Source organism: Colias philodice, chromosome 1 (assembly GCF_061535455.1).
Source record: "Colias philodice isolate Cphi_HAF_F1 chromosome 1, ilColPhil1 Martin Lab GWU primary, whole genome shotgun sequence".
In the NCBI taxonomy this organism is placed as follows: Eukaryota; Metazoa; Arthropoda; class Insecta; order Lepidoptera; family Pieridae; genus Colias; species Colias philodice.
Window position 1 is genome coordinate 16,668,689 of NC_143086.1, and position 25,643 is coordinate 16,694,331.

Below are 25,643 nucleotides of genomic sequence, written 5' to 3' on the forward strand. Positions count from 1 at the left end.
TTATAGCATTAAACCAACATTGGTATAATGTAAAGTCTAAAGGCTAAGTAACCCAGGGCCATTTTGTCTAACGCCTTGGGTATGTGTAACCGTTGTGGCCGTATCTTAGATCATTTACTTAATGATATAAGGGCCGTACAGTAGATTTGCTGATTTCATGAAATGGTCAATCATTTCATGTAAATGCATTACCATTTAAAAAAAGGGTATGTACCTATACTTTGTCTCGTTTAGAGCTAAGATATGACCTCTTAACATTTTTATTGATTAAATTCAACATATTTAGTTTTTTCTAAGTACATACTGTGTACATACCACCCACATAGCACCACACAAACCACGGACGAGAAATCTTAAGAACTTCTTGAGGGGGGCTTATTGTCTATGGTCTGGCTAGTTTAACACTTTACGCCGAGACATCTGAGTGCTGTCATTCTTCTGTGCTCTGTAGTTTGAAGTTTTTGACAAGAAGAAAAGTTTTTGACAGTTGCATTCGTGACAGTGTATTTGTGTCTTCCATATTATAGTTTGCGATACGATTTAATTCTACCTATATTATTGCAATTGCTAGTTCTACAACGATCCTGTTCCATTGAGTGCCTTATTATATTTGCCTGGTGAACTTTCTATCCAGTTGAATATTGATAAATTACTAGATTGACAGCGTTTCGTAAGTTTTGGTGGTGACTGTAAAGAAACAAGTTAGATTACTTCTTGAAGTTTCCATGCTTTTTCACGCGGGATGGATGGTTTCCTCAATCAACCGAGCACATCCAGCGGTGGCCAGTGAGTATTATTAATATTGTATTTTAGCTTCAAATACATGCATGCTACAACAAACGTCTTCACTTCTATGTAATATACGCAGTCTCAATAAGACTACTTTGTATTGCAAAATATTAATAATCTGTCTTTATAAATGCACATATTTACGTATGAAATTGTGTTTCTACAAAATTTGCACTGGAACTATTCAACTAATGACGAAACATTGTAATATAGTCTACTGTATCACCTCGCTTCACGCCATAGTCGCGTTTGTCCTTCGTCTATATTCTCTGAAATATCTCATTACTTATCAATATTATCGAAAGATTTTCATTATTCATTTAAATATGTTTTTGACGTATACAGGGCATCTATATTATGTACCTACTACCTACCTAAGAAGTTGTATGATGATTCTTGACATTATAATGTAACATATTATGAACATTTGAATGTATAATATACATATAAAGGAACAATGCAACAAAAATATTGTTACCAAATATTTACTGAGCAAATCTAATTTTTTTCATAAATTTGCCATAAGATGTTTTTATTATGGTAATACTTTATTAGATATTTTAAACAGCCAAATCAAAGAACAAAATACACACCTATATTTATATAACTATTATTAATTTGTGCTTTATGCTATTTGTAAAATATGCTTCCAATATTTAACAGTTAATATAATATATGTGTTTCTTTCTCAGATTGTAAAGAAAAAGCATACATAACGAACAAAGAAATCAACATTGTAGGTCAGTAAATTATATAATATGTTTTCAGTTTTCACTCATGCTTATCATTATTATGTTTATGGTCCATGTAGATTTAAATTTTATACTTTTATAGTTTACTAGCTGCTTGTTCAGGCTTTGATTGATGAAAAAGTAAAATGCACTGTTGCTCAGTAGGGATGTAGATAAAAGTAAAATAATTGCTTAAATGGTTGTGTAGTTTCTTATTTTAAAAGTTTAAACAGAAAGCAAGCGCTATTGGAAATACATATTTGATTTCAAAATTAAGGGCTGGCAAAGATAATGCAAAATGTAGCGCTGAGCATTTTTCATTGTCAAGCTATTATAGACATTGTCCTCATTAAATCAATATTCAAAATCAAATAACAACCATTTATTCCCAAGGAGAATTGCTTGTGAATATTATCAATGTCGATAATAGTTGCACATTGAAAAATGCTCTGCGCTGTGCTCGGCCATATCTGCGCCGGCCCTTATAGTTTTATTTCAAAAGTTTAGTTTGACATTTACATGGAACAAAACTCTCTGAATTGAACTCAATTTTATCTGCTTGTGGTTGCTTCTTTATACTGATTAATGAAGATAACAATAAAATATATAAAATTTTTAGGCAAACTTAGGATTAATTCTTAATAATAAATTTAATATATTCACATGTAATATAGAAGCTACGAAAAGATACATCCCAATTCCCAACAGGCGCTCATACTCAAAGTTTCATAGCCCTTCAGTGTTTGGGTCAACGGCTATGAGGCATATTGCCTACTTGACTTTTATTGTTATTTGTATTTACATTTTAGCATATCAGCTATCGTTCTGTACTTAAGCCAACATATATACTAGTTTATACTGTTTATTATTATTTACTTACAATAAAAAGTAATTATGACTAAATATTTGACGTAATTTAGTCATTATTATTATTGTTACATTGATTGGACAATTAATAAACAGTTCATTAGTTTGAAAAGTTAATTTTTTGAGAATAACATAGCTATAAATAAAGTATGGATAAAAGTACATTAAGTACATAACAGCTATGTTTCGATATTCTATATTTCGACTAACGGCGTGTGTTGATATGCGTGTGTCTACAATTTACTCAAGTTTGATAGTTTAGTGGACATTCCTCTAGGAGCTGTTTTAAACAAAAGACCATCAGTGACGTTATGCGCAGCAGGAAGCGAATCAATAAACAATTTTGCATTTATTTGCAAAAATAGAAGAATCTCTGTCTCCCATAATAATTTTACTGTAGCGGCATTTATATTATATATACTAGCAAACCCGACGAACTCCGTTTCGCCACCAGAGACACCTTTTCTTTGCTATAAACCTCACGGAGCCCGAGACCTTTCCAACGAATGCAAAACCGTGGAAATCGGTTGGTGCGTTCTGGAGTTATAGCGTCAGGAAGGAAAACCTGACTTATTTTTATATAGTAGATATTTCTAGAATGTATCTACGTAAACATAATAATGTAATTCCAAATTAATTCTAACGTAATCTTTTTCCTTTTTAAAGTCACTTCTTTAGTCGCAGTCTTTAGGTAGGTACTATAAAGTTTAGTATACTTTCGAATTTACATTAGTACGGTTTTTTTACATAATCTTTTACCATTTATTCTATAAATAAACCTCGAACTCAAACCTTTTATTTCCTGTATACTTTTACTTTTTAAGTATTTTTGTAATTTTCTTAAATCTACCACCTTATACTTTTGGATGTTTTATTAGTTAAAACTTATAGTAACAATAATTTCAAAATCTCAGTTCTCGTCGGTATTGTGTTCGCAAATGAATACATAATTTATTGAGAACCTACAGTTCGACGAAACCCAAATAAGCAGATGTAGAATGATTTGGACTTCAATTATGTTGATATGGAGGAGGTCGCGGCGACCGCATCGCCTCGACAACCTTACTTGTCCTCTAATCTTACTCTATGTAAATTAAGAAACCATTGCCAAACACACAAACTGTTCAAATATTGTTTTTTGTCTAAATACTTCAGCTAATAAAATCACCGAATGATTTTTCGAATCATGTACCTAATCCATTTTCACTAGACTCTATCGATACGATTTGCATTTAATTCTTTCAAAATTAAGGAATGATTTTGTTCAGACTAACTCAAACTTTCGCAGGCACCTCAAATAAAAGCTTTAACATTTCGCCGCTCAACCCCAGGCTGATCCTTCAGCATTTTATTAGCAATCGTCTATGTATAGCAATTACCAAGTGTGCAAGTAGGTTCCTCCCAAACTGTGCATCGCTTTGAGAGGATAATCGGCGGACAATCCTCTCAGTTAGTTAGCGGACGATTAAGCTTGTTACTACGCGTTCTCAGATCACATCCATACGTGAAAACGTCTCGTATCGATTATTTTTTTCAGTGCTGAAATTGTTCACGTCAAGGGCTTTTAGGACATGTTACGAGTTGGAATATACTGAGTTCAGTTTCGTTTGGTGTTAGCTTTACTCTAGTTACTTCCAGTAATTAATACCACACAAAATCATATTTTTATTTTCTTTAGGAAAAGTTGTCACTTGAATTTCGTGCAATTATTTTTAATTCATCCACTAATATATAGAGATGTAAAACGTGTGTAAAACTCAATATAAATCCATTTAAAAACTTACATTGCTACTTCTACAGCTGTACGTGGCGACATTTCAATATTTCAATCAGTATGAAACGTCATGGTTTAAACATGAGCCATTTATGAGGCCATATTTCAAAAGATCCATATTTTGCGGAGACGTTTCCAGTTCCTGCTTCGAGACGCTTCGATGTCCCCAATACAATGATATGACATCTCGAGTCTGCAAGAGCTCTCAGCAGTGTCGTCTCTCGACTCACCTCCGCTTCCGTCGGTCAATGATTTTTATTCATGCTGCCATTACGAGCGAACATTCTGGTCTTCTGGTCACTGGTCACTTTGTATACAGACTGCGAATTCCATTTCAATGAGCTTTCTGACTGTTTATCAAATATTTTGACATTCCCGCGTGAAATATGACCTTGCTTTAGATTTTATTACACGTGCCGATCGTTGTGCATGAAAAAATGTCCCTCAAAACTGTTTATTGATTGCAAAATGTTTACGTAATATTTTGTTTCGATTTTGTTAACATTGTTTATGTTCAAGTAGATACTTTCCAAACTCACAAGGAAAAACAAACCGAAGCAATGGAAAGCTCCAGTCGCCAAGTACTATAATCATTAGTGCCGTTCAATCAATGTATTACCCGATGTTACTGTTTATAATAGACTCCTTAGTCTATCGCGATTGCACTTGATTGTAATAACATGCTTCATCAACAGCAATTAAACTTTAATAAACCTAAATGATATTTTTTCAATGAAAACTATCCTAGTCACAAAAAAGTATATATTTTTTTAAATGAAGCAAGTCAAACTCAAACTTAAACATTCATTTAATCAATTAGACTACTATTTAGTAGCACTTTCGAATCGTCATTACATAAGTATTTTTAACATTTACCACCGATTCGGAAAGCAATGGAGAAGAATCGGCAAGAAACTCCATAGTTGCTCTTTTAAAATCATGTCAATATTACATAATATGTAACTTATATCTAAATATGTACATAATATACCATAGGTAATATGCCAAAGAACTGTCCTGTGGTTTTTACGCGACAACCCTCCATGGGTTTTTATCGTCCATATATTCCTGAATACTGTAGTACGCTCTCTGAACTAGTACATTCTGAACTACTAAACCCTTTAATATTATGAGGTAGTCTATTGTAAAAGCGTATACCTTGACCCATAAATGAATTTTTAACTTTTGCTAATCGGAAAAATAGCAATTCAATTCTATTTCTGTTCCTTGTGCCATCTCCTACTCTTGTGTGTAAGTCGGAGCTTTTGTGTACATGCAAAATATTATTAAATATATGCTGTGATGGTACAGTAAGGATACCAGTATTCTTAAAATGATCTCTGTGATTGCTCGTATAATTGGTCGTTTCGATAAGTAAAACGAAAGTTTTCCAAAACATAAAAATGCACCTTATCATTTTCTCGTAACCCGATGAACACGTATGCGCTAGTGTATTTTATCATGAAAATGGATATCCCCATTTAATTTGTCTGAAAAACTTTTGTTATCATAGGTAAACGGATATATTTCAGGTATAGTCTCACTATTTAGTTTGATTTTTTGGTTTTAAAAATATGTACTCATTTCCATTATCTACATTTGTTTATGGATAGTCGCACTAGTCGATAAATGCCAACGATGTAAGTTTTTCAGGACGTAAACGTAAAGTCAGATTAAAATAATTTCTCGTAAATGTTAAGAATCGTTATAATTCCAACGAAATATCATTGTAATGGCATAAAGCTACGTAAAAAAATAATAAATGCCATTTTTAGACGCCTCCAATACGTTTCTAATCTTTAATGGTGACGCCGTTACAAGTTTGTCTCTTGAGAATAATTACTGTGTGTCAAGGAATCATCATTCGCCGAGCCGAGTATAATCAATCAATCATTCAATCAGGTTGGATTAAAAATTAGGACTGGGTTATCTGAACACTTAATAATAAGCAATTTACTGTATACGTACGAAGTAAGTACTTGTGCACAAAATTAATGTGAACACAGCAAGGTCGAGACACGTCTTTCACCTTAATTTTTGATGATATGACGCACGTAATTTCAATGTCAAATTTGTTGAATATAATTGTCATATTTTCTAATTGTAATTTGAACGTTACTCCTTACTCCATTTGAACCACAATTTGAACATTGAACAGCGTTCGAAAATAATGTTTTGTTTTTTTTCCTATGGAAATTTAGAATTTAAAAAATTTAAAATTTATTTTTACAAACAAATTTTATAACACTACTAGCGGTCCGCCCCGGCTTCGCCCGTGGTACATATTTATGTTTTCTCTACATAAGAACCATCCTGGTACTTCAAGGAATATAATAAAAAAAGAATTATCGAAATCGGTCCACCCGTTCTCGAGTTATGCGCTTACCAACACATTTTGCGATTCATTTTTATATATAAGATAAATAAAAATCTTGTTTGTTATTCACGCTTTGCTGTTGATTGGTCGTTAGGGCAATACGCGTGGCGGACAATAGGGCGCAAAACAATTTAAAACAACGGACACTGCGCTGTCTGGCACGGACTAGGCTTTCATTTACTGCCATTTTTCGCCGATTGTAACAGGGGCCTAATGTTGAACCTAACAGATCAAACCTACACGATATTTCATTTCCCATCGCTTCCCATGTGCATTGAGCGCCCCCTGCTTAACATCACCATTCGTGATCTGTGCCGCACACCTCACACCATTAGACTAAGCGCACTAACAAAGCCAAGCTTGTCACCAGACTGAAGGTGTTCGATGGTATCGGTATGAGCGGGTGCTCTGTTGCAGGTAGGCCCGGCGGCAGGTGCGGTGGCGGGCGCTACTCATGACGCGCTTCCGACATATCAGGTATTTACTCTACATCTAGATTTATTTCTCATCCTTCCATTACTTAGTTGAAGAAACACAGGACCTGGCAATTATCCGCTGAGCGAAAACGTGAACCGAATAATTTGTCGCTTTATAAGGTGTCGTAATTAAAATTTAAAAAGTACACTATCAATGGTTCCCTACTACGACCTGCGTCTATAAGGTACTAAGTTGGTACTACGTACTTTTTTATGTTTAGTGTTACTTTTTTATTGTTTAGTTACCATACTGGAAAATGAGGCTGATTAAACGATCTTGATGACAGTTAACAAGAAACCTAAAATTTAAACCTGAATACTATACAACACAATTTTATTTTGAGCTTAATATTCTTAATCCGACACACGTAGGTACTGTTATTCTTTATATCTTGTTCTTAAAGGTCGCATCGAAACCAAATTCATTTGTAATATTTTGACTGCCTTGAAGTCGGGTCCGCTAAAAAATGAGCAAAATGAGTGTCCTCTGTAGACTGTACAACGGCCTGCCCGAGCTGACCCCGTCTGCCCACGTACAGCGTAACTCGTGTGAGCTTCAGCCCCTCGCGCCTCGGTGCAATTGCGTCCACTCTCCGACGGGATCGTTCCCGACTCGTCAATTGGTCTATCTCGGGATTCAATTAGGTACTTTAATCAGATGTGGATTCCATTAAATTGCAAGTGAATTGTATTGTCTTATGTGCGCTTTGACGAATTCAATGCCATAGTAGGTATTATGATACCTTCATACGGGAATAATGGAATTTATAAGTCTTCGTGTTTTCGGTATATAAACATTGAGGTAGATTATCGGCTTTAAAATTCCAGTATGTTTATATAACATTATGTAACACGAGTGAGAATCTTCCAAGGTCGCCATTGTACCGGTCGAGCTCGTCATTATAATGTTCATTAAGATACAGATGGGTCAATTTAAAATATTCTTAAGTTGAATACAATTTCCGTGTTATTTTTTCGAAGAGATTATAGCACGTCGGTTATTATTCACCACTAATATGAGCACTATTTATGAGCGTAGTTAAAAATACATGTCATAAATGTGAAGACCGGCCTAGGTTCACGCAATCCGTAAAATATATTATACGACGAGTGATGAGAAAAGCGTTAAAGGTCTAAATCAAAATTAGCTTGGAGAAATAAACTCTTTGATTTTTTAAATGGAGAAATAACCGATTAACTGAAATAACCCACGGATTTTATCAGAATTCAGAAATAACCCACGGCCTCCGGGAAAGGGGCCGTGGGGTATTTCGGATTCCTAAAGACCAAAACCCCACTGTGTTCCGTCAAGACGTATCAACGACGAGGCCACGGGTATGGTAGAATTCGTCCGTGACCCCATCAGCGGTTGCCCGTCTCCAGGCCAAAACTTAGGAGAAATACCCTACGAGAACGGGCTAAACCGCTATAAACATTAAAGTCGGATTAAAAATTGTCGGTTAATTTCGACGGTAACTTAGCAGATATGATTTCTATGGAGCGTCCGTGGAGTGGTCTGCGAAATTGCGATTTGCGAACTGGAAGCTGTTTTCGGAAACAACCAGTTGCAGCCAACCAACCAACGAGTTGCAGCTTAGTATGGACTAAACAGTGAACATGGACATGGCCTCGAATCATATTGTTCACAAGACAATTTTCCTCTTTCTATTTGGCGACTTAAAAAGCTTTATAACAACAGTATTGCTTTAAACTAAAGTATCTATTTACGAGTATATAATAAGCCCTATTTGTAGTATCGACGGTCTGTTACATGCATTTAAATCATAATTATTGTGAGTAGTCAACTGGTCAGTTACACATGGCGATTCCAGTCGGCTTGTTACAGTAATTGCCGATCGCACCAGGGACTTAGATGTGAAGTTTCAAATGATTGGACGATTAATTGACCTCAGTTTGATAATTGAGAACGCTTCCTAAAGCGAAACATTTGCAATAGCGTAGTGTGTTGAAACGTCTCGAGATATTACGTTACAATTCAGTAAAGTTATATCAGGGGTATGGATTCTATATTAATATTGATATGTAGACGTTCGAGGTATGTATTCAGTATGTAGAATATTCAAGACATAATCTATCTGCATATATTAAAAATTATACGAAATGTGAACTTCCATTATTTTCAATTTCCTTAGTTTTTTGTCAAGATAAAAACACCGGTTTATTTACGGGTATTTGCATCTATACTCAATAATTTATGGAATAAATAATTGGACTTTACTTTAGACGAAACAATAGTTGGATTGTTTATTTTATTAGGAACAAACATTCGAGACAAAGTTTTGCACGCCTCATAAGCGAAGCGTTGAGGTGGGTACTACTGTCACTTCGCGCAAAACATCTGATTTTTCAAACTTAAAATGTCTTTATGTATCATACATTGCACTTGTAAGATAATACATACACACACATATTAAGAAAAAACACTATTTTTAACGTTCATGATATTTTTGATGTCATTTTTGTTATTTAAACTAGTTAAAAAACAGTTTAAAAAAGTTCTGTCTTGGACGTCCGTGTGTCTGTATGTGCGGATCCTTTTTCTTGTTAACACGATAGCGACCGAAATACTTTACTAATCGAGTCTTTTTTTTTCTCTTACGCTTGAGTATGCTCAGGAATAGAACCCTTTCATTTTTCAGGGTGGTTTAATTGTTATTAAATAAACAAAAATAATAATTAATAAATAATCTTCTTCTTATATATAAAAATGAATCGCAAAATGTGTTGGTAAGCGCATAACTCGAGAACGGCTGAACCGATTTCAATAATTCTTTTTTTATTATATTCCTTGAAGTACGAGGATGGTTCTTATGTAGAGAAAACGTAAATATTATGTACCACGGGCGAAGCCGGGGCGGACCGCTAGTTGTTTAAAAAAATTATGAGGCGTGCACTTTTGGATTTTCCAAACTATTTTAATTAACTATGAATTAGTGTTTACATCGTTTAATTAGAAGAACGATAAGCAACGTGGGTGTCTGGTTCATTATAAAAATGAAAAGGGTCATTAAAATAAACAATTTTCTCGAAAAATATACGAATATTCAAAAAAAGAGCAATACCAGAAGAACGATAAGCAACGTGGGTGTCTGGTTCATTATAAAAATGAAAAGGGTCATTAAAATAAACAATTTTCTCGAAAAATATACGAATATTCAAAAAAAGAGCAATACCAGATTCGCATAATGTATTCATTTGAGAGTGACATCACAGCAGGCGGCAAGTGCGGAGGACATTTGCGTGAGTCCCTTTGTGCTGGCGGGGCCGGGGCCGCGCCGGGGCCGGAGCCTTCGGCGCCAGACTGTATCCGACGCATTGGACACCACAACTATCTATCGACTTGATCCCCAAATAACGCTTGTCCATCTTTATAAATCTTGAAATTAAAATTACTCACCACTCAGATGGAAATGCCCATAAGATCTTGCTAACTATTTTGATTCAGCACTTGACAATTAATTTTAAAATAATAAATTTAACAAAGAATTGAGGAAATTACAGTACATACGTGATACAATTACTACTATTGAAAATATATGAATTATTTATGTAATTATTGTTGATTAGCGAAATTAGGCCGTGTTACAAGGCGTCCCAAGTAATCATTATGTTTGACGATTCGGAAGTGAACAACAAGGATGAAGGAGGAATGTTTACCGCTTACGACACGGGTAGGGGCGGCGGCGGGTGGCGCGGGGGCTGTCAGCGACACGCAACAGGTCGCGTTGCCACCCGCTCACTCGCTCACCCGCTGTCTATACCTACATTTGTCCAACTTAAACGTATTTCAAATAACTTAGAGCCTCAAAAGTCTTCATATCTATTTCTAGAGTTCTACTTGAGACGCGAAGACTGTGTACAATTGGTATATACACTGATGAGTTTTGTTTAGTGTTACGCGATAATACATCTTCATAAAGCAGTCGATTAATTTATCGTATTAAGATATCAGTTACAGAAAATACTTTCTAATAATACCCTCGAATTCGAAATCGTTGTTCTAATAATATTAAGATTGAGATGAGAAGGCCTTTTAATGTCAACGTTCAAGGAATTTCTTTTTAGCGTAAAAATATCTGTACGAAATCGTACATAATTTTTTCTCTCGCTGGTGCTTTTGTCAATATTGACGATTTAAATTGATTACCCACACAATACACACAAATATCGCACACGTGTGTAATAATAATACAACTTTATTATAACGTGAGGCTCTCGTCAAATAAAGGACGTTCAAACAGTGCGGTGAGATGTACGTCGGTGTTTGTGTTGGCCGATATCGGCTGTCAGTAAACAATATGCATCCTTGCTCAGTCTCCCGTGTTGATAATTTCACGTTAAAGTAAGCCCTGGCCCGGAGCTGTGTGCGTTCGCAACTTGATCGAATTCCAACTGTAGCCAACTCAAACATCCTACAGACAAGTCCACTTACATGCCGAAGACAATAGTATATAGTAGTGCCTATTATACTATAGTTCTTTCCACAGATTACAAAATAAAAGACAGATGGAGCGTTGCCGAACTAAACCGAATGATTTATCGTCATTTCCTTGGTCATTTCCATAAAGCTATGTGTGCTGTCATTTCGCCGTTGCACTGTACGAACACGGTGCTTCTGTGTGCGTATTATGTTACCAGATATTGAAAAATTTTTGCCCGACTACGGAAGAAAGAGGGTTATGTTTTTCGAGTGTATGTATGTATAATATTTCTTTGACACGCCCTGCAGTATAAACTGTTGGATCGATTTTGAGTTGTGAGATGTCATTGCAATCATCTGAATTATGAAGGTAGTGGTAGTAGTGAAGTAGGCTACATAAATTAGCAGTCATGTTTTAATTTTTATTTTAATATAAATTCGGGTTTATGATATTATTTTATAATATTGTAAAAATTATTTTGTTACACAAAGCACCAATCTACTAAAGTTATGCATATACATATATGTACAAAATAATTTTATTCAATTTTTAATTAAATAAATTACATTAAAAATGTTTTTATTTTTCAAAACATATGCGAATGCGAATTTAGTCGAGAATGCGAGACATTTTATTTTCATCATATTATCCATCATGGAGTTCACATGAATTAAATCGCGAGCGAAAACGACTATGACTATGACGCTTTTTATAAAAGTAACAAAAAATGTACAATGCTTAATAAAATAATCTAATAATGATCATGAACCTTTATTGCACTATACAAATAATCACATTCACGATCGAAAAATCCAACAGCACTACCCCGAAGATCTTTTAACCATTTTACCGTTTTATCCCTAAAAATGGCAAATTCATTTTCAAAATACTGGCAGCATACGTTGAAGTTTTGAATTCCTTCGTATATGTAAAACTATTATTTGTATACAAAATTAAATAAGCCAAATAATCTAAAGAAAACCTGTAAAACGATGTTTTATCTTTTTGTTTGTTTTCGGGAACAAATTTTACAGCGTTTTAATATCACAAGGCAGCATTTTTTCACTAAAATATCAAACCCCTTTTGACGTATTGCATGACACTAGAATCGCTATATAGCACTGGCGGAGGTTCGTATTCGTTTTTGATTTCGTATTTTCTTTGACAAGAGCGATGGACGATTGACATGCTCCATCTGCTTTTTATTTTGTAATCTAAGCCTTTCCACCATAGAAATCTAGAGAGATGCCAATCGCTTGCGCTGAGTACGAAACCGTGTCTCGCATTACAAATTTACGCACACAACTGCAGTAAACAAAATCAAAACAATACTTCGCGTTGTGTGCGTGTCATCACACAAAAATATGAGAGCGACTATTCGTTCGCACACTAGATTGTAAGTGACGTACGTATACAGCACGACTACAGCTTGTTCTTTTTTTGGGCATATTGCTGCGACACCGACACCCTAACCATATCTCCAAGAAGCTTATATCTTATACACTGGAGATTTCGGTATGAACATTTGACGTGTAACAAGAAAATTGTTGTGTTCTATCACTTTCACACCTAACTTGGTATTGCCACTGTTAATACGAAGTTTTCCCAAGGCTACTATGTATGCTGTAATATTCTGTGCAAAAGGTTAGTTTTTGTACATGAGTTTGTTGATAAATTGCCAACAACGTCATTCAGAAGCATTGTTGGATGAGACAATTATTATTTATGCTAAATAAAATAAGTATCTGAACCAATTATTAAAAAGCGATATTCCCTGATTATGGGTAGTTACCATAATAAAATTGTAGCAACTCTCACTTTGACAATATGACATAAGTGTCAAAAAAATTGCGTCGCTTCGAATATTTAAGTTAATATTGTTGCGTATTTAATAAATATTTTCCGAATATTAATAATGTATTGCATTGTGAAAAATTGCAGAAGTTTTTGGACACCAAATTCTGGCCTATAATTTCACAGGCAAGTGTATATTTACGTTATTTACAATATTCCTCAATACTCATGCACTTACCTGTTTAGAATCATTTTAATGGCAAAAATCGTCAAATTTATCATCATTTTACTAAGCAAGTTATTTAAAACTATCATTCTCTACCAATTAAAATAGTATGTATAGGTAAACCAGAATCTGATGGCAAATTGGGAAATCAAAATTTTGAGTGTGCAACCCTAGGGAAAATGGACTGAACGATCTTGATACTGCTTATTTTTTATTTTGTCCTCAACATCATTAGTCACATTACATAAGTGAACAATACTGTACTTAATAATGAGATATCCACTTAATATTATGTAGGTACATACTTACATGTATAATATACATATTACTTTTATCTACGTAATACATACTATTATTTACACATACCTATATTTGTATATTCATTATCATTATGCCATGTAAAAATATGGATGCAATGATAATGTAGATCAAAACTAGATTGCTAATAATTTCTTATAAAATAAAATAAAACTATGTTTATTTTCGTAAGTATTAAAGATACACACATTATAAAATTGACTTGGACAGCTTGGACTTGACGAATAGCCGTATTGGAAACTCCTTTAATAAGTTTTCATAAAATTATATTGTAATCAACAAACAATATTATAGTTAACTACTTATAATATTTTTTTTATTTTAAGTATCAAAACGGGTAAGTCCAACTTACCAATAAAATATTTAAAATTGAAAATTGTGATGTGTTTGACCCTTCTTCATCGAATGTTTTTCTATACACATTATAAACAACACCTCTTTCTTGTGATCGCAGCGGCTTTTTCGACATTTTCGAAGATTTTTTAGACAAAATCCTAAAAATTATTCATCAATTGCAAAGAAGACAAATAATTTGACAACCAATTTGATAGTTGTCAAATAAAATTGCCATATGAAAATCTTTTATTTCGTAAATATAAATATGCCATCAGATTCTGGTAGACCTATACCTATAAAGATGATAATTATTCATTCAAGTTGACCAGTAATATTATAATATATGTAGGAGTATTACTGGCTGATGAGAATTACATCGGAACGAGATTTGACAACTGTCGATCTGGCGGAGCGTCGCGTCGATGGTCGGCGGCAGACGTTGCTTGGTTACAAACGAAGAACGGCTAGAGCACCACGTTTGCGACGAATCGCTATTGTTCCGAGTAATCTTGTGCATTGTTGTTTCAAAACTAATTAAAAGCGATTGATTAAGTGATTCCCTAATTACTAGCGCATAGATTTGTGCGATTAAATAACTATTGTATGTGACTTTCATGATTCATTTGTTTGCACCAACATTATAATTTACTGAAGATATGGGTGATTCTGATGATTATGGCCATCCGCCCATATCAGAAGTGGGATATACCATGCGCTAAAGACCGAGGAAAACCAACCACCTGACGAAAATAGCGCCTTGAATTTGTTAAGCAATATGGAAGTCTTACTTACTCGGATGATAGCAACGACGCAACCGCGCTCCGGTGGCAACTGCTAGCGCTAAGTCTTGTACAGTTAATCTTGTAGAGTTTAATCAGTAAGATGAAGACGTGCATGTAGAAGGTTGGTGTAAGATTACAGAGCTTATAGTACTGACTAAAAATTTAAAGAGCGTAGATTTACTTGTGGCTATTACCTATGCACTGAAAGGCTGCGCTGCCTCTTGCTTGAAAAAGTTAAATTTGAATGAGCTCACATGGGAGACTGTAAAACAAAATTTAATGGCCAGATTTTGTAAACCAAAATTATTTCAAGACTACTTTGATGAAATATTGCATTGTCAAATTGGAACACAAGAAACTGCAGCAGAAGCTGGCCTGCGCTTATGAAATATGATCGAAACTATACCTAAAACCCGAATGCCAGAAGATGTTATAACTGGATTCGTCATATCGGTCTTATGTCAGAAGAATGGTTTGATACGCCGTCAGCTAAACGCATATACTGTCACTACCAAACCTCAGCTATTTAGAATCTTAAGAGGCATTTTTCTTAAGCGAAGATCGGAGCTTGAAATCCAAGAGCCTAACTTGAAGCAACCTTGAATTGTGGACGCAAGATTTCCAATGTCATTTGTCACCGGCAAGCTGAATGTAAAAAGCGTCTTTGAGAAGATTCTTCTGGGATAACTAAACAACAAAATCCGTTAACTGCAACACGTGCTCCTGAGAAAATTGCGACCGTAACCTGCTACATAATATGCGATCAAGCTGGACTCGTAGCAACAAATTGTAACGAAAGAGGATGATGTCGGTTAAAAAGGAGGTATAGCTACTACAAAATAAGAGGTTAATGTCTGCGAACAACGACTGTCGAGTGGCATCTTGAGGCCGTAATCCGGTGAGTCAGTCCCCTTTTTGTTTGAAAGCGGATCGTCTTGCTTTTTGATAAAATAGAGCTATCTTAGTAAGTTGCCAGATACTGTGCGCAGTGATCTTGGGTATCTTACGGGCAAGTAGAGCGTGTGATGCGCACTTTGAAAAGTTTGCTAACGATTATCTAAAACGATCCCAATAAAGCGTGGCGTGACATAACATCTGAGATCGTGAAATCATTGAACATGAATTGTCGAAAGTTGGTCGAAATTCATGCAGAGCAAGACAATCCGTAACTTATGTGTAATCTGTGAGCATTGTTTGCATGAAGTCTACTTAACTATTTTGGCACGTTGAGTGAGAACAGTCATTGAGTTATGTGGTGTGTGGAAGGTGGTCGAAGGGATAATGCCGTCCGGGCCATGCAGCTTATAGCGGCTGGTCGAAGGGACACATTCATCCGGTCCAACCTCAAGTGTTCATTGGTCGAAGGGATAATGCCGTCCGGGCCATGCAGCTGATAGCGGCTGGTCGAAGGGACACATTCATCCGGTCCAACCTTAAGTGTTCATTGGTCGAAAGGATAATGCCGTCCGGGCCATGCAGCGGATAGCGGCTGGTCGAAGGGACACATTCATCCGGTCCAATCTTAAGTGTTTATTGGTCGAAGGGACAGTGTCGTCCGGTCCATGCCCGTGTGGCTGGTCGAAAGGACACACCCGTCCGGTCCAAATTGATATTGCGTAAAGAATTCATCCTAAGGAAAAAGGTGCCGTCCGGTCCATGAGTGGTCGAAAGGACACACGCTTTTTTTTTCATTCTGAGACAATTATTGTTGTATGACCGTAATATTACGTAGTAGACGTAGACGACGACGACGTATTAGCTTGTCAGGATGGGCGAGCGGGTAGATATTGACAGATACCCGTCCGATGGATTGTGTTATTGTTACAGGACTGCAATTTGATGCGCCCGAGGACGGTCGATAGTCAGAATGGCCGTGTAGGAGTATTACTGGCTGATGAGAATTACATCGGAACGAGATTTGACAACTGTCGATCTGGCGGAGCGTCGCGTCGATGGTCGGCGGCAGACGTTGCTTGGTTACAAACGAAGAACGGCTAGAGCACCACGTTTGCGACGAATCGCTATTGTTCCGAGTAATCTTGTGCATTGTTGTTTCAAAACTAATTAAAAGCGATTGATTAAGTGATTCCCTAATTACTAGCGCATAGATTTGTGCGATTAAATAACTATTGTATGTGACTTTCATGATTCATTTGTTTGCACCAACATTATAATTTACTGAAGATATGGGTGATTCTGATGATTATGGCCATCCGCCCATATATAAATACTGTTAAAAATATATGTATTATGTCGTTATTATTTATAGACCATAATTTTTATTTTTTTTTATTTCGAAAAATCCTGAATATACAAACCAGTGTGGTCACCCACAGAAAGAGACAAAAAACAACACTGACGTCATTCAAGGTTATATTTTCTTGTGACAAGTTTATGGTCATAGTGCAATCTCCAGTGTATTAGATATAAGCTTCTTGCATAGTGAAGATCTTATTATTATTATCTTCTTCTTATTGTTCTCCCTTTAGTGATTGAAGATGATTTCTGTGACACATTGATTTTTGACACGTGTAGAGATGTCGGTTACTGAAATCGTATCAATAGTAATCAATTGTTTCCGATAATCGATATTATTTTATATGGAAATGAAATCGATTTGAATAAAGTACCAAAATTAGTTTTTTCGGCATTTCGCCATCAATTAACTAAGGAAACTTACCAAACAACAGCAACAAAAAGTCAACAATAACAATTAGTAACAATAACAGAATACCACGTAAAGTATGATCTATATAAAAATGCAACTTGTATACAAGACTGACGCACTCGTACAGACGATTGACTCGATTGACAAACGATCACAAGATGGGCGCCGCGGCCGATTATATGATTTTCCAACTCTATGATTTTTCAACGATCCATTTCATGTACACGAATTGCGTAGGTATTATATTTTTGTGTTATTTTATTTTATTTTTCATTATATTTAACTAAACAATACTGTTTTTGATTTATAAGCTTAAGATGTTTCATTTTTAAATTTTTGGTAATAATGCCGCCATAAAATAAAAATAATTTGGAAAATCCAAAAGTGCACGCCTCATAATTTTTTTTTAATAAATATTTATTAATTATTATTTTTGTTTATTTAATAACAATTAAACCACATCGAATCAGACCCTGAAAAATGAAAGGGTTCTATTCCTGAGCATACTCAAGCGTAAGAGAAAAAAAAAGACTCGATTAGTAAAGTATTTCGGTCGCTATCGTGTTAACAAGAAAAAGGATCCGCACATACAGACACACGGACGTCCAAGACAGAACTTTTTTAAACTGTTTTTTAACTAGTTTAAATAACAAAAATGACATCATAAATATCATGAACGTTAAAAATAGTGTTTTTTCTTAATATGTGTGTGTATGTATTATCTTACAAGTGCAATGTATGATACATAAAGACATTTTAAGTTTGAAAAATCAGATGTTTTGCGCGAAGTGACAGTAGTACCCACCTCAACGCTTCGCTTATGAGGCGTGCAATATTATACACTAAAATTATTTTGGATTTTTAAACATAAAATACGTAATTCGGAACACGATGAAGTGTCACAGGAATCATCATAGGTGAAAAGAACTATAGGATGATCTCAATATGGAAGCAAACTTTATTGGTCTTTTATATTGAAAATCATTCTGTCAACAAGAAGTGTCAACAAACATTTTAGCGTGTACAAATGTGTTAACGCTTATAATTTAAATTAAACAGTTTAAAATTAAATATTAATCATTTAAGTACAACACTCTATCTTTTAACTCAAAAGACTTATAATATTTGTAAATTGTATGAGTAAATACAATTTTCATTAAACCATAAAAAAATCGCAGCATTGATAAAGAGTCGTACAGTCGCGCCATCTCCCAGACGTCTTCTTTAAGCCGACAATCGATATCGTGAAATATAAACGAGTAATAATTTGCTCAACTATCGTTAACATATTTTCTCACAAATAAATTCCGATAAAGCGCATCTAATAAAGAAAAGTCTACAAAAGCGTTAGCGAAATAATTAGGTTCTGCGAGCCGGTGTCGAGTGCCGGTGTCTGGTTGCGGGTGTCGGGTGTCTAATGTCTGCCGCTAGTTGCTTGCGAGTTGCGACGGCTTGCCCGTTATTTGCTGTGATAGACATTCCCTCGGATATCTTAATTCTTGAGCATGGAGCTTTATTACTGTCGAGTGTCGAAGCTTTTGATTCGCTCCCAAATTTAATTAAGGAACTTTTTATTCATTAAATTTTTTCTTTCGCGTAAACATTGATGAGATATACTCGAAACTCATATTCATCAATTCAAAGTCTCTCCAAAACACTGTTGAATTATACCTACAATGAGGCCTATAGTATCTTCAAATTACGTCCCACCTGTAACCTGCAATCTACCCCTTATTAGTTTTAGTCCTGGAAGCTAATTTCAGTAGTCTAATACAGATATTTATTTAGTAGGAAAATGTATAATTTTTTTTCAATATACCGACGAATGAATTGAAATATGTACTTAGTTTGTATAAAAATATGTAAATGTAATTTGAATCTTATACTTTCTTAATAATCACGGTGAAAATCTTCTTGGTTATAATTAAACAAATTACTTTAAGTTTTCCCCGTGAATTGTTGCATTGAATGTTGAATGGATCACGGCCAAGGCGAGTTACAAACGAACACTTTCATATTAATTCATGTGTCTTGGAAATGCATTGATATCTGTTCGTAGCGGCGCAATTGACATGTTAATAAGCTAAATCAACACGCGGCCGTCGGCGTCCCCTCGCAACAGCGTGGGGGATGAGTCGCTACTATATTGGATGAGCCACATCCGATCGCTATAACTGCCCGAAACCTATAAACGGCTCTTATTACGTACATTTTGCAATGACACAGATGCGCTGCATGTCGTGCTGTTTGCACGGTCGAGATGGATATCAAAATTGGAGAATGGTAGAGTTACATGTTATGATTTGTGGATTATTTCCAATAAGTTTTTAAAACTGGATTACAATATTATCAAATCTACACAGAATAAAGATTCATATATGTATTTGATGCAAGAACTCGAAAAATTTCAATCAGTCCCGGGAAAATGTTGAAAGAGCTTTAATCTGCCATAATCTCATGATGGAACTATTACTAAGCTCGATTGTTTTCAGTTTATGGGGAATTGTTGTTATGATTCAGTAGATCTAAGTTCTACGGAGATAATATTGACTTATGCACTTCAAGATAGACGCGAAGTAATCCTTGGTCTTAGAACTTTGAGCTTTCCATATAATACAGAATAATCCCACCCTGAATTTTTTTTTAAGCGACGGAAGTTTTCAAATTAGTTTAATATAAATCTCAAAATGATTGTTACACATGATATAGTTCCACGAAAATAATAAAAGGGAATTTGGAAACGTGTGTTTGCGGTCCAGTGGCAGCTGGCGAAGAGGCGCGGGCGGCGGTCGTGTTATCATAAAATGCGCAGCGCGAAGGGGCCGAGGGCGTGCCGGGGGCGGGGCTGGCACGCATCATCCGATCTTAATGATGCACTTGCAGCTTTCCCGCACGACAGCCGACCTGCACCGCGCGCCTGAAATGTAACCGAGCCCTTGAGACTCGAGCCACCGCCGCTTTCAATGTCTTTGCTATGAATATCTCATGATGGCCAACTTATAGATTCCCTAATTTAACATTATCACAATTAGAAGAAAATACTTTCAATAAACTTACGTACAATGTAATGTACACAAATACTTTAATTTTCATCGCTTTCACATCCCATAACTAAATGTCTGAATATAATTCATATGCAATGTTTTAATTGCATTGGCTATATCATATATATATGTAAGGGATAGCAATGGTAAGCCACAAATTTACCGGTAATAATTTATCGATGTGTTGCTATGAACATAATGTGTAGCATTGAGTATTGATGAAATGCATTCCTATTTGTTTGTGTGATGTTTAAAATTGAATCTTTAATTGATTTGAGGTACGCGGTTATAATAAACTATTGTTAGTTAATCAGTAACAATTAATGAAAAACAATGTAACGTAGGATATAACCAAACATAACATCGATATCGTGGAGATATGAGAGTGCTAATTTGGCGTAAATCCAATGAAGTTGGACACTCTCGGGCCCAATTTCCCCGTCCACTTAATCAAGATATTTTATATCAAAGTGTGAAAATTGCACTTCGATGTATGTCCTCCTCTTCAATCAATTTCCAGCGTGAAGCTGTCGCTACTAAAATCATTTTATAAACGAACTGTGGAGCTCACATCCGCGACTAATAGTTTTAGCCGCCGTGGGCTATGAATTGACCCCCAGGTAACGCGTCGCCCCGCTCGGCGCTCGCTACGCTCGGCAAAAAACCAAAACATCCAGCACATGATGCGATGTATCGATGCAACGAATAGGGATCTGAGGCACATGCATATTGTATGATGCTCTCTTACATCACCTCCGTGACTGCTCACAATTTGAGTCGGCCATAGATTTATTCATATGGACCGATTAATGAGATGGACTATGAAATGAGATACGTGGCATACTGAACGGTTGTGTGACGTGTACCTTAGGCGCGGGTCAAACACAAGCGGCGCGGGCGCGGGCGTGCCATAAGCGCACCTCTTGAATCTGTTTTGCACCACGTCCTTCTTATACATTTTGTATGAAAGAATTTTGGAAAGGCGACGAGGCGGCACGCCACGGTTGCGCCGCGGGCGTACCGCAGGCGTACCGCAGGCGCGCTTCCCCCATCGCATCCAAATAGAGGTCAATTCACGGTCATACACAATCAAAAACAAATCGGGTGGTAGGAGACGGTAGCCTGTCAGTCAAAAATGTGTTCTCTCTGTGTGGAATTATATAGAGCTGCTATTACATACCCTTCTTCGTTTTGTTTTTAAAGGTGAATTGAATTAATCGATGAAATGATTTACACAGGTGATGGCAGTAGGGAAAGTGAAAATGAAGAAGAGCATAATGAAAGTTCCCATGTATTTACAATGTCAGAAATAAAGATAATCCTGATTTTGATTGTGTTTTTTATTTATTTGTAATTGTAATAATATTGTGGAATGATCAGTACTGTAAATACTTTTGAACTGAGATTTTAATGATAAGATTTATATGGTTTAAATGTAAACCTGTGTTTGAAAACCATATTTTATCTATACTAATATTATAAAGAGGAAAGGTTTGTATGTATGTATGTATGTATGTATGTATGGTTTTCACGCATAAACTAGGTACTGGACCGATTTTGATGAAATTTGGCACAGATAATCTTTAGACCCTGAGAAAGAACATAGGCTACCTTTTATTGCGAAATATGTACCACGGGCGAAGCCGGGGCGGACCGCTAGTACAATATAAATTTTGTGTTATTTTAACCTTCTTTTCTTCCATCATTACACCAGTACTACTTTAAAATTACTTTAAAAGTACTATAAAATTTTCCAAGTAAATTCCAACATTTCCAACAAAGATATATTTGCAATCGTGGGGTTATCCTCGCTATTTACTTACAAGGAATTATCAAAACAAAATCGTTACTTTCAAATTAACGTTACTTTCAAATCTCTTTTAGCACAAAAAACATAATTTTACTAAATTATGCATGAAGAAAATGCATTTAACCACTCTATATAAATATCATTTTCGGACGCCAACAGCGCGCCCGCGGTGCGCCCGATGCGCGCCGCGCCGCTTGTATATGTCCCGCGCCTTACGAGTCGAGGAGTAAATAATAATGCATTGTTTGTCTCAGGGCGGGCAGGACAAGCGTCACAGGCGCCTGCCCTGCGCCGCCTGAACGCCACGTAATTTGTTTGTATCCAGCAAAATGAATGGCAGAGATTTTACTGTGTTTTCATCTTGCACACACAGATATCTAGCTACCTATGCGTTTTGGTCGACTTATGTTGCTCTACATTACGTGCGTAAGGTTGGAATAAATTTAAAATCTGACTTGACTATGTATTTATTGCAAAATGGAAGTTGCGATTTTATTATAGTTTATTTTTAGAAGTGAATGTGTTATTTAGGAAACAAACACTGGAAAGTGGAATGCAAAACTAGGCAACTATAATCGTTGGCAACTATAATCGTTGTAACTTATTCACCAGACCCTATGTAGATTCCATATTTTTCAATTTCAAACAGGCATAGCCAATAGCCATATTGCATTTGTTTGTTACATGATATTTTAAATTTTCATAACCTTTTAACAAAGTTTTAGATTTCAACTATAGTACAATAAAAAATATCGGTAGTTACGGCAGAATTGAGAACCTTTTTCTGAGAGGGTTAAAAATAAAGCAGTATTAAAAGAAAATTACTAACTTTTTTACTAATCTATATATATACATATACTAAATCTGTAGAAGGGTCAATTCTGTACATTGAAAATATTGAAAAAATAAATAGCAGGGGGTGTTACTGGATCGATACCAAACCCAAATATGTGATTAAAAAAATTTGTGTCTGTCTGTCTGTCTGTATGTGAAGATATCACGTGAAAACTAACGGTTCGATTTCGATGAAACTTGGTATAATTATACTTTATTATCCTGGGCGTAAAATAGGATACTTTTTATCCTGGAAAAATACGTAGAAAAAAATTAATCTTAATTTTTCAGTTTTATCCATAGACGTTGTTCTGTAGAACCGCGAACACGCGTTGCGTATTATTATAGGCCTAGCCGTATTTGGGTCCAATAGATATTTATAAGATTTCATTGTTAGAGTTACTCAAAATGGAGAAATAAACCATCCACGCGAAGACCGACATCCGCGCGGACGGAGTCGCGGGTGGAAGCTAGTTAAACAATAATTTTATTGTTTCGATTCTTATATTCGAAATAATACAAGTTATTAATTCTGTGAAACGAAATTATTTTATTTATTTGATGCTTACAAATTATTGCTATAATATTGTGTTCGTTTTAATTATTATTTTATTGACAAAGGTCGAGGTAATCTTATGTTCTATACATTCTGCACCGGGATTGGTACAGACGAACCCTTTACCCCGCCGTTCGACTGTTTTGTTAGTAACTTTGTTTCGTAATGGCTGCTGAAAAAGTGTAGTCACTTGTTTTTGATAGCTACCTATATTAGTCACTAGTTGAACACAAGTTGAATTTTAATTTAATGAAATTGCAGTGATAATTGGTATAAGCTAGTAGATAACCACACTCTCCGTACCTTCTAAACTACTCTAAAATTATGACTAGAAAATTTCCTCTGTTAGGTCAAGCCTAACATCTAGTCTAGTAACCACTCTTCTCTAGACCGACAATGAAGCTTTTATTTTACTACTAATTAATCTATATTTTGCAGTATAATTATGATATTTGTCTATATCGGGGCACGTCGCGTGGTGTGCGGCGCGTTCCTCGTTTTATGAGAGCGCAGGCTGTGATATTGGCTGCCCGGCTCGCAGCTCGCTGACGGCCATCATCACTCTATATCAGACATGTCTCAATTAAATTCACTGTATTATATCATATTTTGCTGGGGAATATTCCCTTCACAATGGACACGTTTTCCCTTTGTGTGAATCATTCCGGGATTTTATTCAGGTGTTTGTTTTTCAACGAGAAGAATGAGGGCTTTTGATAAATTAATTAAGAAAACCCGTTTTCCTCCTTTGGACAATAGTATTTAACTTTGCATGGTGTTTCACCATGGTTGGGCAATGGCTTCTTTGATAGAGAAACTTACGATAGAGTTGTGACAATTGACAGATGTTTGTTCAGTTACATATTTTTACGGGAAATAAACTAAACTTAAAATTAAGCAGGGTTCTTCAAATGTTTGTACCTACGTACCTACGAGTATAAAACCTCACAATGTTGGAGACTGGAGTATGGGCTAGATGCATGTAAACGATTGTCTTTTCGGGTAAAAAGAGGTGATAAGTGATAACTAAGTCCTATATTTTTTGTTTATCTCCACCGGACTTCGAAACAAAGGCGATTCGGCTCTATGCTCATTGCACACGCGTACCTACGTTATTAGACAAAATAAAGTAAAAATATTGTCATGTGTAGGTACCTATATAAAAGTTATATGAATATTCCACAAACTGCGCGAAATTAATAAAATTTCGGTTTGAACGTGTCCATTATTTACACTTTCTACATGTACATTTTTGACACTATAAAAAGTTTTCAAATGTTAACGGAAGTTCCGCGGAAACCCGAGGCAGGGGTGCCGGGAAAAGCGTCGTGTGCGTCGGATGCGTTGGGCGCGTTGCTGCGCGGCGCCGCGGCGAAGGCTCGCAGGGCGACTCGAGAGGCGGCCGGCGAGCTGCACAGGTGCCCGAGCGGGCTGCGAGGTGCGAGTTGCGAGCGGCGAACAGTTAGCACGCAGCCGTTGTCGGAACAGGTTGTACCGCGCCGGCCCCGCCGCGCCGCGACATGACGCGCGAATACTCTCGAGTTCAGGAGTTCTACCTGCAGATGCACGAGCTGCAGCCGCCCCTGAGCTACCATCACTTCGACTTGCAGTGAGTGACCCGAGCATTCGTACCACATATTTATTTTATTAACGCAATTACACAACTATGTAATGACCATTTCAGATATTATGTTAAAAGACGTCCTGAGATTGTTTGTTTTCATTCAATAAAAATATAACTCGATTGAAATTTATCTAAGTTAATTAAATACCTGGTCCTTCGATAAAAATAAAATTTTATTTAAAAAAAATGAAAAAT

General features: G+C 35.9%; 2 protein-coding genes across 9 annotated transcripts in view; one reads left to right on the forward strand and one right to left on the reverse strand.

Moving 5' to 3' along the window:
- LOC149491559 (uncharacterized) overlaps nt 1–25,643 on the reverse strand; it is a 118,297-nt gene that overhangs the window by 83,456 nt on the left and 9,198 nt on the right. The gene's annotated exons all lie outside the window — the stretch shown is intronic.
- The window catches only part of cyc (basic helix-loop-helix ARNT-like protein cyc), a 78,478-nt gene continuing 53,277 nt past the window's right edge, over nt 443–25,643 (forward strand). Inside the window, exons 1-3 of one of the 8 annotated variants that reach the window (XM_089695277.1) lie at nt 443–786; nt 1,482–1,529; nt 6,956–7,015. In XM_089695277.1, coding sequence (XP_089551403.1) covers nt 6,993–7,015 — 23 coding nt within the window. In that variant the 5' untranslated portion in view covers nt 443–786; nt 1,482–1,529; nt 6,956–6,992. Of the gene's footprint in view, nt 787–1,481; nt 1,530–6,955; nt 7,016–25,044; nt 25,434–25,643 lie in introns of those variants that run through there. The other 7 variants (XM_089695291.1, XM_089695283.1, XM_089695297.1 and 4 more) reach the window with 7 other exon arrangements.